This window comes from Hypanus sabinus, chromosome 28, assembly GCF_030144855.1.
Source record: "Hypanus sabinus isolate sHypSab1 chromosome 28, sHypSab1.hap1, whole genome shotgun sequence".
Lineage (NCBI taxonomy): Eukaryota > Metazoa > Chordata > Chondrichthyes > Myliobatiformes > Dasyatidae > Hypanus > Hypanus sabinus.
The window spans coordinates 11,474,381-11,493,802 of NC_082733.1; the positions used below are offsets into that span (position 1 = coordinate 11,474,381).

The 19,422-nt window shown below is 44.6% G+C and overlaps 1 protein-coding gene across 1 annotated transcript in view; it reads right to left on the bottom strand.

Moving 5' to 3' along the window:
• LOC132382312 (mitochondrial adenyl nucleotide antiporter SLC25A23-like) overlaps positions 1–19,422 on the bottom strand; it is a 52,610-nt gene that overhangs the window by 12,473 nt on the left and 20,715 nt on the right. The window contains exons 3-4 of the mRNA XM_059952447.1: positions 4,344–4,493; positions 494–601 (exon numbers count right to left, since the gene is read on the bottom strand). Coding sequence (XP_059808430.1) covers positions 494–601; positions 4,344–4,493 — 258 coding nt within the window. The remainder of the gene's footprint in view (positions 1–493; positions 602–4,343; positions 4,494–19,422) is intronic.

Consider the following 19,422-nt stretch of genomic DNA (forward strand, 5'->3'; position numbering starts at 1 on the left):
GTTTGTTCCAGTGTCTGGTGACAAATGGAACCTCCTAAAAAGATAAAAGATGTTGGTACAGCTTCCTTGTGATTGCATCTATATGCCAGGTTCAAGACAAGTCATCCGATACGTTAACATCCTAGAACTTAAACCTGCTTACTCTCCCCACTACTGACTCCTCGATGTAGATTTGCACAAGTCCACCACCCCCCACTTCCCCTTCCTGAAGACAGAAATCAACTCTTTGGTTTTATTGACACTTACCGAGAGGCTGCTGTGGAGCCACTCAACCAGGTGTACTATCTTACTCGAATAAACTGAATTATCACCATTTGTGATTTGTCCAACAACAGTGCTATCTAATTCTAGGGCTTAACCTCAGCAGATTATCTGCTCGTTAGGACATTGCTCATTATGTGAGCTTGGGAAAATGGAATCTTCTAACGTTAATGAACCTGGGTTAACCTATACCTGTCCCATGTTGGAACTTCAGAAGCCCTGTGGACCCTACCTCCATGGGATAGATGATGGTCTGAGCAGTGACTCCAGCCAGAGATCCTGCAGCAAAGCGTTGATGGATGTCCAGCTTGGCCTGGTTGTCAGTGAAAAGTTTCTTGTACTGTTCAAAAGGGATTATCACCGTTACCATAAGGATGGAAGCAACGGAACACTTCTCTGTTAATTTATTTAACGTTGCTGGGTTACGGCAGCACTGGGACTAAGTTGGTGGACCAGTTTGCTAAGTCTTGGGGCTGATAGTTGGAGGTCCCACCCGTACAGCTAGTAAAGTAAAGTTCAAGGAATGAATCTGATAAAATCCAGATTCCACTAAAAGTGATCGCCAAGCCACTGGATGTTCATTAAAACTCATTAGGTTCATCAACACCCTTCTGTTATTCTTGCTTAGTCAACTGCTACAAGTCCTTAAGCACGAGTTCATTCTGAAATGCTACAGTAAGCCACTCAATTTAATGAAAATTAGGCTTTGGCAACAGCCACCTTACCAGCAACACAAGATGGTCAGTCACTTCACTTCCAATGTAAGGCGCATCAATATCCAGGCTATCATCGTTTATACCATTGGAAGTTGGGCCAAGTAGGAGTGATCTGTCAGTGTAGAGTTACAGATCCCAGAGAGGTGATGCCCTGTACTAGGTCTGAGAATCCATTTGGACCACTGACCCGTGCTCAGGTTTGGAATTGCAACCTGACCCCTCCGTTTTGTGATACAACATTGCACTGACTGGTCAAAAATGGCCACAAAACAAACACTGGGGACCAAGGTACTGGAATAATCAGTGAGAGATTGAAATGGAAATAATTGGCTTGGTTATTAATTGTCACTAAATCTTTATACTAACTGTTCTTTGAAAAACAACAATGATAATGACATCGACAGCAGCAAAAACGATGACAATAACAGCAACAACATCAACAGCTGCAACAGTAACAAAAACAGCAACAGCAATGACAACAGCAACAATAACAGCAACAACAACAGCAATGACAACAACAATGACAACAGCAACAATAACAGCAACATCAATAGCAATGACAACACCAACGACAACAGCAACAATAACAGCAACAACAGCATCAACAACTGCAACAGCAACAATAACAGCAACAACAGCTATGACAACACCAACGACAACAGCAACAATAACAGCAACAACAGCTATGACAACACCAATGACAACAGCAACAATAACAGCAACAACAGCTATGACAACACCAATGACAACAGCAACAATAACAGCAACAACAGCATCAACAACTGCAACAGCAATGACAACAACAGCGACGACAACAACAACAGTGACAACAACAATAACAGCAATGACAAACAACAGCAAAAGCAGAAACAACGTGAACAACAATGACAACAGCATCAACAGCAACAATGACAACAACAACAACAGCAACAACAAAGCAAAATGAGACAACACAAAACAAGCCCCTTTCTCACTCTGACACCCACCCACCCTCTTACACACAGACAGGCCTCCAGTCCCAGGACAGACGGCCTCCGGGCCTCTAGTCCATGGCCCCAGATTTCTCAGACTTGAAGATATCGGGCCTCCAACTTTGAACTTCACCCCAGGACTTGCTGATCACAGGTTTCACTATCAGGCCTCACCCTCTGGACCTTGCAGTGACCCTGACCCTCGTGACAACTCCAGGCCTCTACCTTTAGGCCTCTATCTCCTGGCTTGCTGTGCTCAGGACTTCGACTTTTGGCTTTGCCCTGTGGACTTCGCTGACATTTGGGACTCGACTCCAGGATGTGCCGACCTTCAACAGCAAAGAACACTGTGCTGGGGCACGTGCTGAAATCCAAGGGTCCCTCGAAGAGAATCCACTATTCCCTTCAACATGAAGAGCAGGAAGTCCACAAAGTTTCATCTTTTCTCATGGTTATCATTATCACCCTCTTCAAGGCTAAGATTGGTGAGCTGCTCAGTTTAATAACTAATATATCCATCAGCAGCCCAAGCTCATCACTATTATTTCCTGACTTCTAGTAATACACATACCATCAACTGCTGCCAAACTTTGCTGCTGTCTTTTTCCAAGCTTACATTTCCTGTTTCTTCCAAACTCTCTTATGGATCCCCTACCTGACATCTTACAAGTACAGCTTTGCACAACACCCCCTCCACCTCGGTTGCAACTCCTCCTCATAGCTCCTCTCAGTCTGTCTGGCCTGCAGGGCATCATCTGTGCCACTGACCTAAGTAGCGTCAGCAACTTTAAAGCCCCCCCAACAGCTTTTGTCTGGTCAAACCTTCTGTGCAGATCATTCTACAACTGGACAGATAGATATTTTAAAAATATTGCAGCTGCTGTGAATCGGGCACATTGAATGGTTGGCTCCTGTTTTTTCTGAGCAGGTAAACACAGCAGAGATTTGACAGGGAACTTGCGAGATGGAGCAAACATTGAACAAAAATCAAACTACATGACAGGAGATATATCCCGTGTAACATTCACAGATATCAAGGACACAATTTTGCATGCACTATTTAAACACAAAAACATTGACTTTCACCCAGGCTGTGCAGGTAAGAACTTCACTGCACAATCGAATTGCTAGCCCTCATTCGATTCCAGGGTGAGAGGTCTGAAGGACTAGTTTATCAGCAGGGAAACATAAAAGGGGACTTGTCACTCCCGCAGTTTCCCAAAGCCACCAAAGGACTTTTGAAATGTCCCTGTTGTAACTTGGGAAAGTTGGAATCCAATTTACACACAGCAAGTTACTAAGAAAATCCCAGGGAAAACAAAGGGCATAGTTCTAAGGTGAGAGGGGAAAATTTGAAAGGGACTTTACGGACCGCATTACACAGAGGGTAGTCCACACATGGAACAGGCTGCCAGAGAAAGTGGTTGAGGCAAGCACAGCAACATTTAAAAGGTATTTGGACAGATACTTAAGGAGGAGCTTAGAGGGATATGGGCCAAATGCAAGCAAATGGGACTGGCTTGGATGGGCATTGTGGTCAGCGTAAATGATTTGGGCAAAGAGGCATATCTCTGCGAAATTGTCACAGCAGTGTTGTGATCACGACCAGACTGCCCTCACTGGAGGGAGGGATGATTCCGGTGTTTTGCTTCAAATGGGGGTGAATTTTTATAACTGTCTGAGAACTGAATGCTCTCGAATCAGCCAATCTGAATCAAATCTTTCTGCTGTCCCTTTGTAGGTTGCTATTTCTGTGCCAGCTCGTAGACATGTGCCCAGGTGTGTGGTGCCAATTTGGAGACACCGCACATCAATAAAGTGAGGTTAAAATAACATTTTAATAGCATTGAAGGGAAGATCCCCTGTACGACATTGCCCTGGGTGACACAAGAGGCTGCAGATGCTGGAATCTGGCGCTGAACGTCAGCTGCTGGAGGGATTCAGTGTGTCAGGCAGTGTCAGTGGATGGTTAACATACTTCTTTGGGATCTTTCAGAGGGACTGCCCTGGGAATCGTGGCTCGGCTCTCTATTGGCTACGTCCTCCTGAAACGCTTCTCAGTGACCATCCCGCTTACTGTGACACCATCAGTGTTGAGGTAACCCAAGCATCCTCTCCATGACCCCAGCCTGCCTGACCCATTCACTCCATCCGGCGCAGGCCTATTGAGGCATCCGTCACAAAATGTCCCTGGACCAGCGCCTCAGGCTAACAGCCTGACAAATCCAACAGCAGTCCACCATTCCCTTCAAGCTGTGTCAGCCATCGACTGAGGGAGTGCAGCAGACCGCGTTAGCTGAGAACGGGCATCGTTATCGGTTAGGACTGTGAGGCAAACGAGGCCAGGGAAGCTTCCCCCGTGGAGGTTCACCCCCTGGCGCACTGAGTCGGTTACCTGCTCATAAGCCAGAAACTTGATGCCGGTCTCTGGTGCTATTTTGGCTACATTTACTCCATTGCCTCTCCACAGTGAGATGTAGCCACCCTCCTTCACCATCAACCTCCAGCTGCCCAGCAAATCCACGCCCTGTCTTGCAGCATTGACCTAGAGGAAGGAGAAACAGAAGCCGTTTACCCACCACCTCCATTAAAATTCCTCACATAGCTGCAATGTTGTGCTGTAATAAACGTCATTCTGTATTTTAACATGATGTTCTGCTGTCTGATGGTACAGTAAGTACAAAGTTGGAATGTGGTACTGTAAGGTACTGCCATAATGATGTTGCAATGTGGTTTTGCAATACACTGTGTAACACGGTGCCTTCTGGAAATATATTAACAGAGGCGGGAATTCCTCTGCTCTAATCCAGGAGCACGGCCAGGTATTAAGTATTTGCAGCACATTTATAAAATTCCAATACAATTAAAGTTCAAAGAACAAAGTAAAATGTATTATCAGAGTACATATATGTCATCACATACAGCCCTGAGATTCTTTTTCCTGCGGGCATACTTAGCAAATCTATAGAATAGTAACTGTAAGCAGAATCACTGAAAGATCAAGAGCATAGAAGACAACAAACTGTGCAAATGCAAATATAAATAAATAGCAATAAATAACGGGAACATGAGGTAGTGAGATAAAGAGTCCTTAAAGTAAGATTATTGGCTGTGGGAACACCTCAAAAGGTGAGTGTAGATATCCTATTCTGTTCGGGGGGTAGTAACTGTTCCTGAACCAGGTGGTGCGAGTCCTGCAGCTCCTGGACCTTCCACCTGATGGCAGCAGCGAGTAAAGAGCACAGCCTGGGCGGGGAGGATCTCAGATGATGGATGCTGCTTTTCTACAGCGAGACGATTGGCTAACTAACATTGTTTGCAGGTTGGTAGGCTGTAACTAGTAACAAGGGACAAGTCTGACTCCTCAACTAATTACTATCAAAATTTAGTGACTTAGGTTAAAAGACCTGGTACATTATAGCGGAATTTCCCAGCAATGCAAAAATAGTTCGCGAATCAACTTGTGAGCAGGATGCCAAATATCTGCAAAGGGATCGAGACTGGGTATGGGAGTGGCAGATGTGTTATATAAAGTTATGCATTTTGGAGGGAAGGAAAGAAAAACTGAACTTTGCTTAAATTCTCAGAGTACTGGTGTTCTATGGGACTTGGGAGTCCTTGTATAAGAAACAAAGCAAGTTTTCTTCAGTTGCAAGTAATCAGGAAGGCATTCCACTGAAAAAGAGGATAGTAAATAGTGAGTTTAAAGGTGGATAAAGGACAGTAAATTCATTCAAAAAGGGAAGCAGGAATAAGCCAAGTAATTACAGAGCAGTGTGTCTAATATCAGTGATAGGGTAATGATTGGAAAAAGTTCTAAAGCACTGGATTAATCTCAATTTTAAGTGACAGGGATTAATCAAGAATTGTCAAGCATGGCTTTGTTAAATAGATGCTCTGCGTAACTAATCTGATTGAATGTTTCAAACAGATAATTAAATTTATTCATGACTTTGGTAAGCCTGTGACGAGTTTCCACGTGGGAGGTTGGTCCTAAAGCGAAGAGCTGGGGTATACAAAGACAGGTTGCCCAAAAGTGTTTGATAATAAAAGACAGAGACTGAAGGTGGAAAGTTGTTTTTGAGATTGGCAACCTTTGACCAGTAGTTCTGATACCCTTAATGCTTGTTATATATATTAATAATCTGGACATGGATATAGGGGCTATGGTTGGTATCAGAATTAGATTTAGTTTATTATTGTCAAATGTACCAAGACACAGTGTAAAGCTTGTATTGCATTCTGTTCATATAGATCAAAATTACACAGCACATTGAGCTAGAACAGGGCAAAGCACTAGAATGAAATGTAAACCCTACAGTGCAGGTGGTGTAAGATCATAATGAGGTAGATTGTAAACAGGCTCTATGGAGGGGAGGCTGGTTTCCGTGATATGCTGAGCTGTGTCCACAACTCGTTACAGTTCCTCGCGGTTATGTACAGCGCAGTTGTTATGGCAAGCCGTTATGCTTCCAGATAGAACGCTTTCTATGGTGCACCAATAAAAATTGGTGAGGGTCGCCAGGGGTGTGCCGAATTTCTTTAGCTTCTTGAGGAGTGAGGTGTTGGCAAGTTTTCTTGGCGGTAACTTCACAGATGGTGCTGTTGAAAGGAAGAGGGTCTTTGTTTTTTGGCTAAAGATCATATCGATGAGGGAAGCCACAGTCAAATGTGTCAGTATTATAGTGGAGTAAAGGGAATTGCAGAGGCATGAGAGAGGAGCTGGCCAAAGTTGATTGGAAGGGGACACTAGCAGGGATGATGGCAGAGCAGCCATGGCTGGAGTTTTGGAAGCAATTGTGAAGGTGCAGGATGGATACATCCCTAAGAAGGAACATTCTAAAGGCAGGATGACACAACCGTCTCTGACAAGGGAGGTCTAAGACAGCGTAAAACAAACCAGGGGGCGTGTAACAGAGCAGAAATTAGTGGGAAATTAGAGGATTGGGAAGCTTTTAAAACTAACAGGCAACTAAAAATGCCAAAAGGAAGGATGGAATATGAAGATAAGCTACCCAAATGATTTCTTTCAGATATAAAAAGAGTAAAAGAGAGGTGAGAGTGGAATTTGAACCACTGGAAAATGATGCTGGAGAGGTAGTAATGGGTGACAAGGAAATGGCAGGTGAACTGAGTAATAATTTTGCATCAGTCTTCACTCTGGAAGACACTAACAGTAGGCCAAAAGTTCAAGAGAGTCAGGGAGCAGAAGAGAGTAGAGACGTCATTACCAGAGAGAAGGTTGTAATGTCTGAAAGTAGATAAGTCACCTGAGCCAGATGGTCACCCCAGGGTTCTGAAAGAGGTCACTGAAGAGATTGTGGAGGCATTAGTAATGATCCTTCAAGAATCTTTAGATTCTGGCATGGTTCCAGAGGACTGGAGAAATGCAAATGTCACTCCACTCTTCAAGAAGGGAGGAAAGTGGAAGAAAGGAAATTGTAGACCAGTTAGCCTAAGCTCGGTGGTTGGGAAGATGTTGGAGTCGATTGTTAAGGATGAGGTCTCAGGGTACTTGTTGGCACATGATAAAATAGGCTGAAGTTAGCATGGTTTCCTTAAGAGAAAATATTGCCTGAATTCTTTGAGGAAATAACAAGCAGGATAGACAAAGGAGAATTGGTGAATTTTCAGAAGGCCTTTGAGAGTTGCTATACATGTGGCTGCTTAACAAGATAAGAGCTCTTGGTATTACAGGTAAGATACTAGCATGGAGAGAAAATTGACTGATTGGCAGGAGGTAAAGAGTGGGAATAAAGGGGGTTTATTCTAGCTGGAATATTCGTGGTGTTCTGCAGGTTCAGTGTTGGGACCACTTCTTTTTACTTTATATTCCAGTGACTTAGATGACAGAATTGATGGCTTTGTGGCCAAGTTTGCAGATGATACGTCGATAGGTGAAGCAGCAGGTAGTGTTGAGGAAGCAGGGAGGCTGCAGAAGGACAGGTGAGGAAAATGGGCAAAGAAATTGCAGATGGAATAAAATATCGGAAAGTGTATGGGCATGTACTCTGGTGGAACAAAAGCATAAACTATTTTCTAAACGGGGAGAACATTCAAAACTCTGAGGTGCAAAGGGGCTTGGGAGTCATCGTACAGAGTTCCCTAAAAGTTAACTCGCAAGTTGAGTCAGTGGTGAGGAAGGCAAATGCAATGTTAGCATTCATTTTGAGAGGACTAGAATATAAAAGCAGGAATGCAATGCTGAGCATTTATAAGGCACAAGTGAGGCCTTGCTTGGACTATTGTGAGCAGCGTTGGGTGCTTTTCTAAGAAAGGAAATGCTGACATTGGAGAGGGTTCAGAGGAGGTTCACGAGAATGATTCCAGGAATCAGATGGCTCCAGAGGGCGACTTCAAGTTCATCTGTGAAACAGTTCAAATTATTTTCTCCAATGTCTCTTTTCTTGTTTTTTTTCAAGGTGGCTGGGCTCCTGATGGAGTCTGTGATTTACAGCTGCAGAAATTCACACCGGTGGGTTCCCTGAGCACCCTAGCATTCTGAGTCTCCCCAGGGGCAGCCTGGAAGATGTGCTGCCGTGGCCCTGTGGGCAAATAGGTTCCTTGCTGATGTCGCCTACTGAATTGGCATGGGAAATGGGAACATCGAGACAGCAGGTGCAGCTGTCGGAGTCTCTCTCTCTCTCTCTCTCTCTCCCGATAGTGAGTTTAAGTTTGCTGCCAATTCTTGAGCAGGGGGAAAACTCAAAATAAAGCAACACTTCAGACTGTAACATGGGAGCAGGAAAATGGAGCGATAACTCTTTAGTGAGAGAGAGAACCTGTGGCATGTTGAAATGCAGTGATGAACAGTGGGGTTCCAACATTTTTCTGTCATTCATTCTTTGGGGTTTTATTCTGTTTTCATGGATGCCTGTGAAGAGTAAGAATTTCAGGTCGTATACTGTAGACATTCTCTGATATTAAATGGAAACATTGCACCATTGAACCTTAAAAGGTTTATCATATGAGAAGCAATTGACGGTTCTTGGCCTTTACCTGCCGGAATTTAGAAGTATGATGGAAATCTAATCGAAAACTTTTGAATTTTGAAAGGCCTAGATTGAGTAGAGTGGAGAGAGTGTTTCCTATAGTGGTGGAGCCTACGCTCAGAGGGTGCAGCCTCAAAATATTTAGAATGGAGATGAGGAGGAATTTCTTCAGCCAGAGGGCAGTGAGTCTGTGGATTCTTTGCCACAGGTGGCTGTGGAGCTCAAGCCATTGGGTATACTTATGGTGGAGTTCAATGCCCTCGATTAGTCAGGGCATGCCAGGTTAAGAGAAGGCAGGAGAACGGGGTTGAGACAGCAAGGGGATCAGCCATAATGCAATGGTGATGCAGACTCAATGGGCCAAATGGCCTAATTCTGTTCTTATGTCTTATGGCCTGAGTTGTAGGGGGAGGGTCAGACTTTATTTACACTTTGGAACTTAAAAGACTGATGGGTGACCTGGCAGAAGTGTCCAAAGTCACGAGGGGTATTGATAGAGTGAGTGAAGGCAGAAAGTCTTTTTCCAAAGGGAAGGGCATCGGGTTAAGGTGAGAAGTTGAAAGAGTTAAGGAGGACGGGGGACAGAGGGTGATGAGGATGAACAACATTCAGACAACATTTGAATGTTACATGGATAGAATGAGTTGAGAGGGATATGGGCCCAATAGGGACAGATGGGACTTGCCTGGTGGGCAACAAGATTATGTGTTGGGCCATGCTCTAGTACTCGATGACACTAAATTGGATTAGTATGGATCGTTAAGGCACTTTGAATAACTCCATGGCTTTCTGAGTGTGAGAACATAGAGCACAGCTCAGTACAGGCCCTTTGGTCCACGATGTTGTGCTGATCTTTTAACCTACTCTAAGGTCAAACTAGCTCTTCCATCCTACACGGCCCACCATTTTTCTCTTCTCCATCTACCTATGATACTTAAATTTCTCCAATGTATCTGCCTCTATCTCTGGCAAGGCACTCGATGTACTCATCTCTCTCTGAGTAAAGAAATTACCTCTGACATCCCCCTGTACTTTCCTCCAATCATCTTAAAATTATACCCCAGTATTAGCCATTTCCATCCTGGGAAGTAAAATCTCTGGCTATCTACTCGATTTCTGCCTCGTGTACACCTCTATCAAGTCATCTCTCATCCTCCTTCGTTCCAGAGAGAACAGCCCCAGCTTACTCAACCCGGCCTTTTCAGGCATGCTCTCTAATCCACATATCAAGCTGGTAAATGTCCTCTGCACCCTCTCTTAAAGCTTCTCCACTTTCCTATGAGGAGGTGATCAGGACTGAACACTATCTTCCAAGTGTGGTCTAATCAGAGTTTACATCTCAGTCCTTGATCTCAGTCCTCTGACTAATGAACATAAGATAAGCCTTCTTAACTTCCCTATCAACTTGAGGGGCAACTTTGGGGAATCTGTGGATGTGGACCCTGAGATCCCTCTGTTCCTCTGTCCCTCTGTCCCTCTGTTCCTCTGTCCCTCTGTTCCTCCACACTGCCAAAAATCATGTCATTAACTCAGTATCGTGTCTTCAAATTCAACCTTCCAAAATGGATCACTTCACGCTTCTCTGGGTTGAACTCCACCTACCACTTCTCAGCCCAGCCCTGAATTCTGTCAGTGACCCGCTTAAGCTACGACAAGGTTTGTGTCATCTTTGTGCCATCTGCAGCTTACTAACCCACCTCATCCAATTCATTTATAAGATTCACAAAGAGCAGGGGACCCAGAACAAATCCCTGCAGAACACCACTGGTCACCGATCTCCAGGGAAGGTAGTCTCCCTCTACTACCACCCTCTGGACAAGAAAATTCTGTTTCATTCTGTCAGGCTTCCCTGGGGCCGAAACCTCCTGACTTTTTGAACAATCCTACCATGGGGAATCTTTTCAAAGGCCTTACTAAAATACATATACACTACTTCCAAAGCATTTTACACACACGCAAAGAACAGGAGGATAGGACCAATCAGGAATAGAAGAGGAAACATGTGCTTATAGTAGGGGAGGTCCTGAATGAATAATTTGTTTCAGCATTCACCAGTGAAATGCATCTTGACATTTGTGAGGACAACATAAAACAAACTGAAATGCTAGAACATATTGTTCTGCCTTCATCAATGTGTTTTGTCATATCCTCGAAGAATTCAGTCAGGCTTGTGAGATATGACCTTCCCCTCACAAAGCCATGCTCACTATCCCTAATCATACAATGCTTCTCCAAATGCTCACAAATCTTGCCTCTACGAATCTTTTCCAATAATTTTCCGAGCACTGAAGAAAGACTCACTAGTTCTCCCTACTCCCTTTTTTTTGAACAAAGCAATAATATTTGCCATCCTCCAATCATCTGGAACCACTCCTGAAGCCAGTGAGGAAACAAATACCATCGCCAAAGGCACAGCAATCCCTTCCCTCGCTTCCTGTTGTAACCTGGGGTATATTCCATCTGCCCCGGGGGAACGGGATCCTGATCTATTCAAACGTTCCAGCACTTCCTCTTTCTTGGTGTCAGCATGTTCTAGTATATCGTCTTTGGGATGTGAGAAGAAACCGAAGCGCCTGGAGGAAACCCATGGAAGAACAGATGAACTCCTTCCAGACAAGGATGGAATTGAACCCGGGTCACTGATGCCATAAATACTGTGCTAATCACGATGCCGCCATGACACCATGTTACTAACCTTCCTGAACTCCGACTCATCATTGTCGTTTTGCCTTCTCCTACCTCAATACGCTGATTTTACCCGTATGAACAGTATGTCGAACAAACGTTTCACTCTGTCTCAGTACATGACAATGATAAGCCAATTCTAATTCCGATTCCAATAGCCAAGCAATTTGCAAACCGGAAATGCAGCCACAAACCAAGCTCCTAGGTGCAAAAGATGCCTGAATCCCCACAGAAGCGGGGTAATTCACCCTGCCGGTATCCCAAACGCCCTTCAGCACGTACCGAACATTATCTAAGTTAGGTGCTGCTGAACTGTGGAGGACCTTACAGCTGTATAGTGGAGCTCAAAGAACAACCTATCAAAAAGTCCTCCCTCTGTCCGTGTGTGCACACGTACATCTTCAACTGAGCTATTGTAACAAAGTGCCAAATCACAGTAGAACGTAAAGCACAGCAGCAGATGGTTCGGCCCACAATGTTGTGCCAAACCAGCTAAACACCCAACACTAATCCCTCCTATCTACACCATGTCCGTATCCCTCCATCTTTCTTACATCCATGAACCTGTCCAAATGTCTCTTAAAAGCCTCTAATGTACTTGCCTCTAATGTATTTGCCTCTAACAGCATACCAGGCAGCGCATTCCATGCATCCAAGACTCTCTAAGTAAAAAACTTAACCTTCACATCCCCCTTGAACCTACCTCCTCTCATCTTCAATGCAAGCCCTCTAATATTAGACATTCCAACTCTGGGAAACAGATACTCTCTGTCCACTCTGTCTATGCCTCTCATAATCTTTAAACCTCTATCAGATCACCCCCTCAGCGTCTGGCACTTCAGAGTTTAAACCAAAGTTTGTCCAGCCTCTCATGATAGCACATGCCATCTAAACCAGGCAACATCCAGGTAAACCTCTTCTGCACCCTCTCCAAAGCCTCAACATCCTTCCTTTCGTGGGGCAACCAGAACTGTGTGCAATACTCCACTCATAGACTAACCAGAGTTTTATAAATTTGCAAGATAACCCCTTGACTTTTGAATTCAATGCCTCAACTTACAAAAGCAAGCATGCCATATGCGTTCTAAACCAGTTTATCAACCTGTATAGCCGTTTCAAGGAGCTATGACTTGGACTCCAAGATATCTCTGCTCAGGATCTTGCTCTTAACAGTGCACTATCTCCTTGCATTTGCCCTACCAAAGTGCAACGCCTCACATTTATCTCAATTAAACTCCATCTGCCATTTCTCTGCCCATATCAGCAACTGATCAATACTGCGCTGTATTCTTTGCCTGTCTCCTACACTATCCACAACTCTGCCAATCTTGGAATGAATCATCCACAAACTTACTAACCCCCACCCATCTACATTTTCATCCAGGTCATTGATGTACATCACAACCAGCAGAGGTCCCATCACAGATCCCTGTGGAACTCCTCTAAATACAGATCTCCAGCTTGATTAAGTCCCTCCTACCACTAACCGCTATCTTCTACATGCAAGCCGGTTCTGAATCCAAACAGCCAGCATAATTCACCATAAATCACTTGCATCTTAATCTTTTGGATTGGCCTCTCATGAGGGACTTAGTCAAACAGCTTACAATGTAGACAACATCCACTGCCCTGCCCTCATCAATCTCTCTCGTCACTTTGTCATAAAATTCTATCAAGTTGGTAATACACGTCTGCTCTGTACAAAGCTACACTGGCTCTCCCTAACTAGGCCATGGGTTTCTAAATGTTCTTATATCCTATCCCTAAGAATTTTCTCCAGCAATTTCCTAACAACTGGTGTGAGACTCACCGGTCTGTAGTTCCCAGGATTTTCCCTTGTTCCCTTTTAAACAGAGATATAACATCAGCCACTCAGCAGTACACCAGGACCTGGCCTGCAGCTAGAGAGGACATGAAGATACTGGTCAAGGGCCCAATAATCTCGCCTGTTGCTTCCTTCAACATCCTGGGATAAACCCCCTTGGGCTCTGGGGACTTATCCACCTTAATACCCATTAGGAGGCCCAACACCTCCTCCTCCTTGACCTCTAAACTCCCTAACATCTTTATACACTCAGCACTGATCTCCCAGTCCTCCAGGTCCATTTCCTTGGTTAATGCTGAAGCAAAGTACCTCACTCACATTCTCCACATCCAAGCAAAGTGTTCAGTACTTTATCCTTGAGTGATCTCTCCCAGAAACTCTGCCCATTGCTGTTTAGAAACCTACAGCACAATACAGGCCCTTCAGCCCACAAAGCTGTGTCGAACAGGTCCTTTCCTGAGAAATTACCTAGGGTGACCCATAGCCCTCCATTTTTCTAAGCTCCATGTACCTGTCCAGGAGTCTCTTAAAAGACCCTATTGTATCCACCTCCACTATCTTTGCCAGCAGCCCATTCCACACACTCACCACTCTCTGAGTAAAAAACTTACCCCTGACATCTCCTCTGCACCTACATCCAAGCACCTTAAAACTATGCCCTCTCATGCTTGCCATTTCAACTCTGGGAAAAAGCCTCTGACTATCCACATGATGAATGCCCCTCATCATCTTATACACCTCTATCAGGTCACCTCTCAACCTCTGTCGCTCCAAGGAAAAAAGGCCGAGTTCACTCAACCTATTCTCATAAGGCATGCTCCCCAATCCAGTCAAGATCCTTGTAAATCTCCTCTGCACCCTTTCTATGGTTTCCACATCCTTCCTGTAGTGAGGCGAACAGAACTGAGCACAGTACTCCAGGTGGGGTCTGACCAGGGTCCTATATAGCTGCAACATTACCTCTCGGCTCCTAAACTCAATCCCACGATTAATGAAGGCCAATGCACCGTATGCTTAACCACAGAGTCAACCTACGCAGCAGCTTTGAGTGTCCTATAGACTCAGACCCCCAAAACCCCTCTGATCCTCCACACTGCCAAGAGTCTTACCATTAATACGATATTCTGCCATCATATTTGACCTACCAAAATGAACCACCTCACACTTCTCTGGGTTGAACTCCATCTGCCACTTCTCAGCTCATTTTTGCATGCTATCAATGTCCTGCTGTAACCTCTGACAGCCCTCCACACTATCCACACAGCATAAGGGATAAGGTGGATGATCTTGTTGTGCTGTTACAGATTGGCAGGTATGATATTGTGGCCATCACTGAGACGTAGCCAAAGGATGCATGTCTCTGGGAGCTGAACGTCCAAGGATACACGATGTATCGGAAGGATAGGCAGGTAGGCAGAGGGGGTGGCATGGCTTTAATGGTAAGAAATGATATTAAATCATTAGAAGGAGTTGACATAGGATCGGAAGGTACAGAATCTTTATGGGTTGAGCTAAGAAATCGCAGGGGTAAAAGGACCCTGATGGCAGTTATCAACAGGCCTCCAAACAGCTGCAGTGATGTGGACTACAAATTACAACAGGAAATAGAAAAGGCTTGCCAGAAGGGCAGTGTTATGATAATTGTAGGGGATTTTAACATGCGAGTGGATTGGGAAAATCAGGTCAGCACTGGATCTCAAGAGAATTTGTAGAATGTCTACGAGATGGCTTTTTAGAACAGCTTGTCGTTGAGCCCACTAGGGGATCGGCTGTACTGGATTGGGTATTGTGTAATGAACCAGAGGTGATTAGAGAGATTGAGATGAAGGAATCCTTAGGAGGTGGTGATCACAACATGATTGAGTTCACTGTGAAATTTGAGAAAGAGAAGCTGAAATCCGATGTGTCGGTATTTTAGTGGAGTAAAGGAAATTACAGTGGCATGAGAGAGAAACTGGCCAAGGCTGACTGGAAAGGGACACTAGCGGGAAGGACGGCAGAGCAGCAGTGGCTGGAGTTTATGCGAGAAGTGAGGAAGGTGCAAGACAGATATATTCCAAAGAAGAAGAAATTTTCAAATGGAAAAAGGACTGACAAGAGAAGTCAAAGCCAAAGTAAAAGCAAAGCAGAGAGCATACAAGGAAGCAAAAATTAGTGGGAAGACAGAGGATTGGGAAGTTTTTAAAAGCTTACAAAAGGAAGCTAAGAAGGTCATTAAGAGGGAAAAGATGAACTATGAAAGGAAGCTAGCAAATAATATCAAAGAGGATACTAAAAGCTTTTTCAAGTATATAAAGAGTAAAAGACAGGCGATAGTAGATATAGGACCAATAGAAAATGATGATGGAGAAATTGTAATGGGAGATAAGGAGATGGCGGAGGAACTGAACAAGTATTTTGCATCAGTCTTCACTGAGGAAGACATCAGCAGTATACCAGACATTCAAGGGTGTCAGGGAAGAGGAATATGTGCAGTCACAATTACGACAGAGAAAGTACTCAGGAAGCTGAATAGTCTAAGGGTAGATAAGTCTCCTGGACCAGATGGAATGCACCCTTGTGTTCTGAAGGATGTAGCAGTGGAGATTGCGGAGGCACCAGCAATGATCTTTCAAAAGTCAATAGATTCTGGCCTGGTTCTGGAGGACTGGAAGATTGCAAATGTCACTCCGCTATTTAAGAAGGGGACAAGGAAGCAAAAAGGAAATTATAGACCTGTTAGCTTGACATCGGTGGTTGGGAAGTTGTTGGAGTCAATTGTCGAGGATGAGGTAACGGAGTACCTGGAGGCATATAACAAGATAGGCAGAACTCCGCATGGTTTCCTTAAAGGAAAATCCTGCCTGACAAACCTAGTGCAATTTTTTGAGGAAATTACAAGTAGGCTAGACAAGGGAGATGCCGTGAATGTTGTGTATTTGGATTTTCAGAAGGCCTTTAACAAGGTGCCGCACATGAGGCTGCTAAACAAGATAAGAGCCCATGGAATTACGGGAAAGTTACATACGTGGATAGAGTGTTGGTTGATTGGCAGGAAACAGAGAGTGGGAATAAAGGGATCCCATTCTGCCGGTTACCAGTGGTGTTCCACAGGGGTCCGTGTTGGGGCCACTTCTTTTTACGTTGTATGTCAATGATTCGGATTATGGAATAGATGGCTTTGTGGCTAAGTTTGCTGATGATACAAAGATAGGTGGAGGGGCCAGTAGTGCTGAAAAAATGGAGAGTCTGCAGAGAGACTTGGATAGATTGGGGGAATGGGCAAAGAAGTGGCAAATGAATTACAATGTCGGAAAGTGTACGGTCATGCACTTTGGTAGAAGAAATAAACGGGCAGACTATTATTTAAATGGAGAGAGAATTCAAAGTTCTGAGATGCAACGGGACTTGGGAGTTCTCGTGCAGGATACCCTTAAGGTTAACCTCCAGGTTGAGTCGGTGGTGAAGAAGGCGAATGCAATGTTGGCATTCATTTCTAGAGGAATAGAGTATAGGTGCAGGGATGTGATGTTGAGGCTCTATAAGGCACTGGTAAGACCTCACTTGGAATACTGTGTGCAGTTTTGGGCTCCCTATTTAAGAAAGGATATGCTGACATTGGAGAGGGTTCAGAGAAGATTCACTAGAATGATTCCAGGAATGAAAGGGTTAACATATGAGGACCGTTTGACCGCTCTTGGACTGTACCCCTTGGAGTTTAGAAGAATGAGGGGGGACCTCATAGAAACATTTTGAATGTTGAAAGGCATGGACAGAGTGGATATGGCAAAGTTGTTTCCCGTGGTGGGGGAGTCTAGTACGAGAGGACATGACTTGAGGATTGCAGGGCACCCATTCAGAACCGAGATGCAAAAAAGTTTTTTTAGCCAGAGGGTGGTGAATCTATGGAATTTGTTGCCACGGGCGACAGTGGAGGCCAAGTCATTGGGTGTATTTGAGGCTTCTATTTGAGATTCATAGGTATCTGAGTAGTCAGGGCATCAAAGGCTATGGTGAGGATCTGGGAGAATGGGACTAAAGGGGAGATTGGATCAACTCATGATGAAATGGTGGAGCAGACTTGATAGGCCAAATGGCCGACTTCTGCTCCTTTGTCTTATGGTCTATCCACAACACCTCTAACCTTTGTGTCATCAGCAAATTTACTAACCCATCCCTCCATTTCTTCATCTAGATGATTTATAAAAATCACGGAGTAGGGATCCCAGAACAGATCCCTGAGGCAGCTTTAGCCAGCTCCTCTCTCATGCCTCTATAATTCACTTTACTCTACTGTAACACTAATACACCTGACTCTAGTGCCTCCCTCTCAAACTGCAGGGTGATCACTGACTCATAGGGGTCCCTTGACCTTAAGCTCCCTGATCAGATCTGGTTCATTGCACATCACCCAATCCAGAATTGCCTTTCCCCTAGTGGGCTCAGCCACAAGCTGCTCTAAACAGCATCTCATAGGCATTCTACAAATTCCCTCGCCTGGGATCCCACACCAACCAAATTTTCCCAATCTATCTGCATACTAAATCTCCCATGACTATCTTATCATGGCCCTTTTGAAATACGCTTTCTATCTCCCATTGTAATCTGTAACATACATCCTGGCTACTGATCTGAAGCCTGTACAGTATCTGACTAACAGAGCCCAATCTGTTAAATTAGACAACCTCTCCTCCTCCACTCTCACCCTGAACACCGGCGTGCCTCTAGACTGAGTACTGAGCCCTCTTCTGTACTCCCTTTTCACCTATGACTGCATTCCTGTACATTGTACTAACTCCATAATCAAGTTTGCAGACGACACCACGGTGGTTGGCCTGATCAGAGGGGATGACAAGACGGTCTAAAGGGACAAGGTTCAGCACCTGGACTCATGGAGTGCCGATAGCAACCTGGCCCTTAACACCCAGAAGACCAAGGAGATCATTGTGGACTTCAGGCATGCTAGGAGCCACACTCACGTCCCCATCTACATCAATGGAGCTGTAGTGGAGCGTGTATCGAGCTTCAAAATCCTTGGTATCCGCATTTCTGATGATCTCACCTGGTCCCTGAACTCCTCCATCCTGATCAAAAAGGCACAACAGCACCTTTATTTCCTGGGGAGCATCAAAAAAGCTCACCTCTGTCCCAGGATACTGACGGACTTTTACCGCTGTACCATTGAGAGCATACTCACCAACTGCATCTCAGTGTGGTATCGGAGCGCAAAGCACTCCAGTGGGTGATGAAAACTGCCCAGCGGATTATCCGTACCCAATTGCCCACCATTGAGAACATCTACCATAAGCGTTGCCTGGGCAGGGCGAAAAGCATTATCAGGGATGCATCTCACCCTAACCATGGACTTTTTACTCTCCTCCCATCCGGTAGGTGCTACAGGAGCCTCCATTCCCGCACCAGCAGGCACAGGAAGAGCTTCTTCCCTGAGGCTGTGACCCTGCTGAACCTCACATCACAGCGCTCAGCGGTATTGCACCCATATTGGACTGTCTCAGTACGTTTATATTTGTATGCTGCAGCACTTACTTTTTATTCACAGTTATTTTGTAAATAACACTATTCTTTGCATTTCTGGTTAGATGCTAACTGCATTTCATTGACTTTGTATCTGTACTCTGCACAACGATAATAAAGTTGTATCTAATCTAATCTAATCTAATCTATATAGGTCCCATCAGGGTCTTTTTACCCTTGCAATTTTTTAACTCTACCCACAAGGATTCTACACTTTCCAAATTAATGTCATTGCTTTCGAAGGATCTGATTTCCCTTTTTACTAACAGAGCCACCCAAACCACTGCCTGCCTGTCCTTTCAATACAAAGAGCATCCTTGGATGTTAAACTCCCAACTATGGTCTTCTTTCAGCCACAACTCAGTATTGCCCATGTCATACATTCCCACCTATAACTGAGCTATAAGTTTGTCTACCTTACTCTGTATATTGTGTACACTCAAGTGTAACACCTTCAG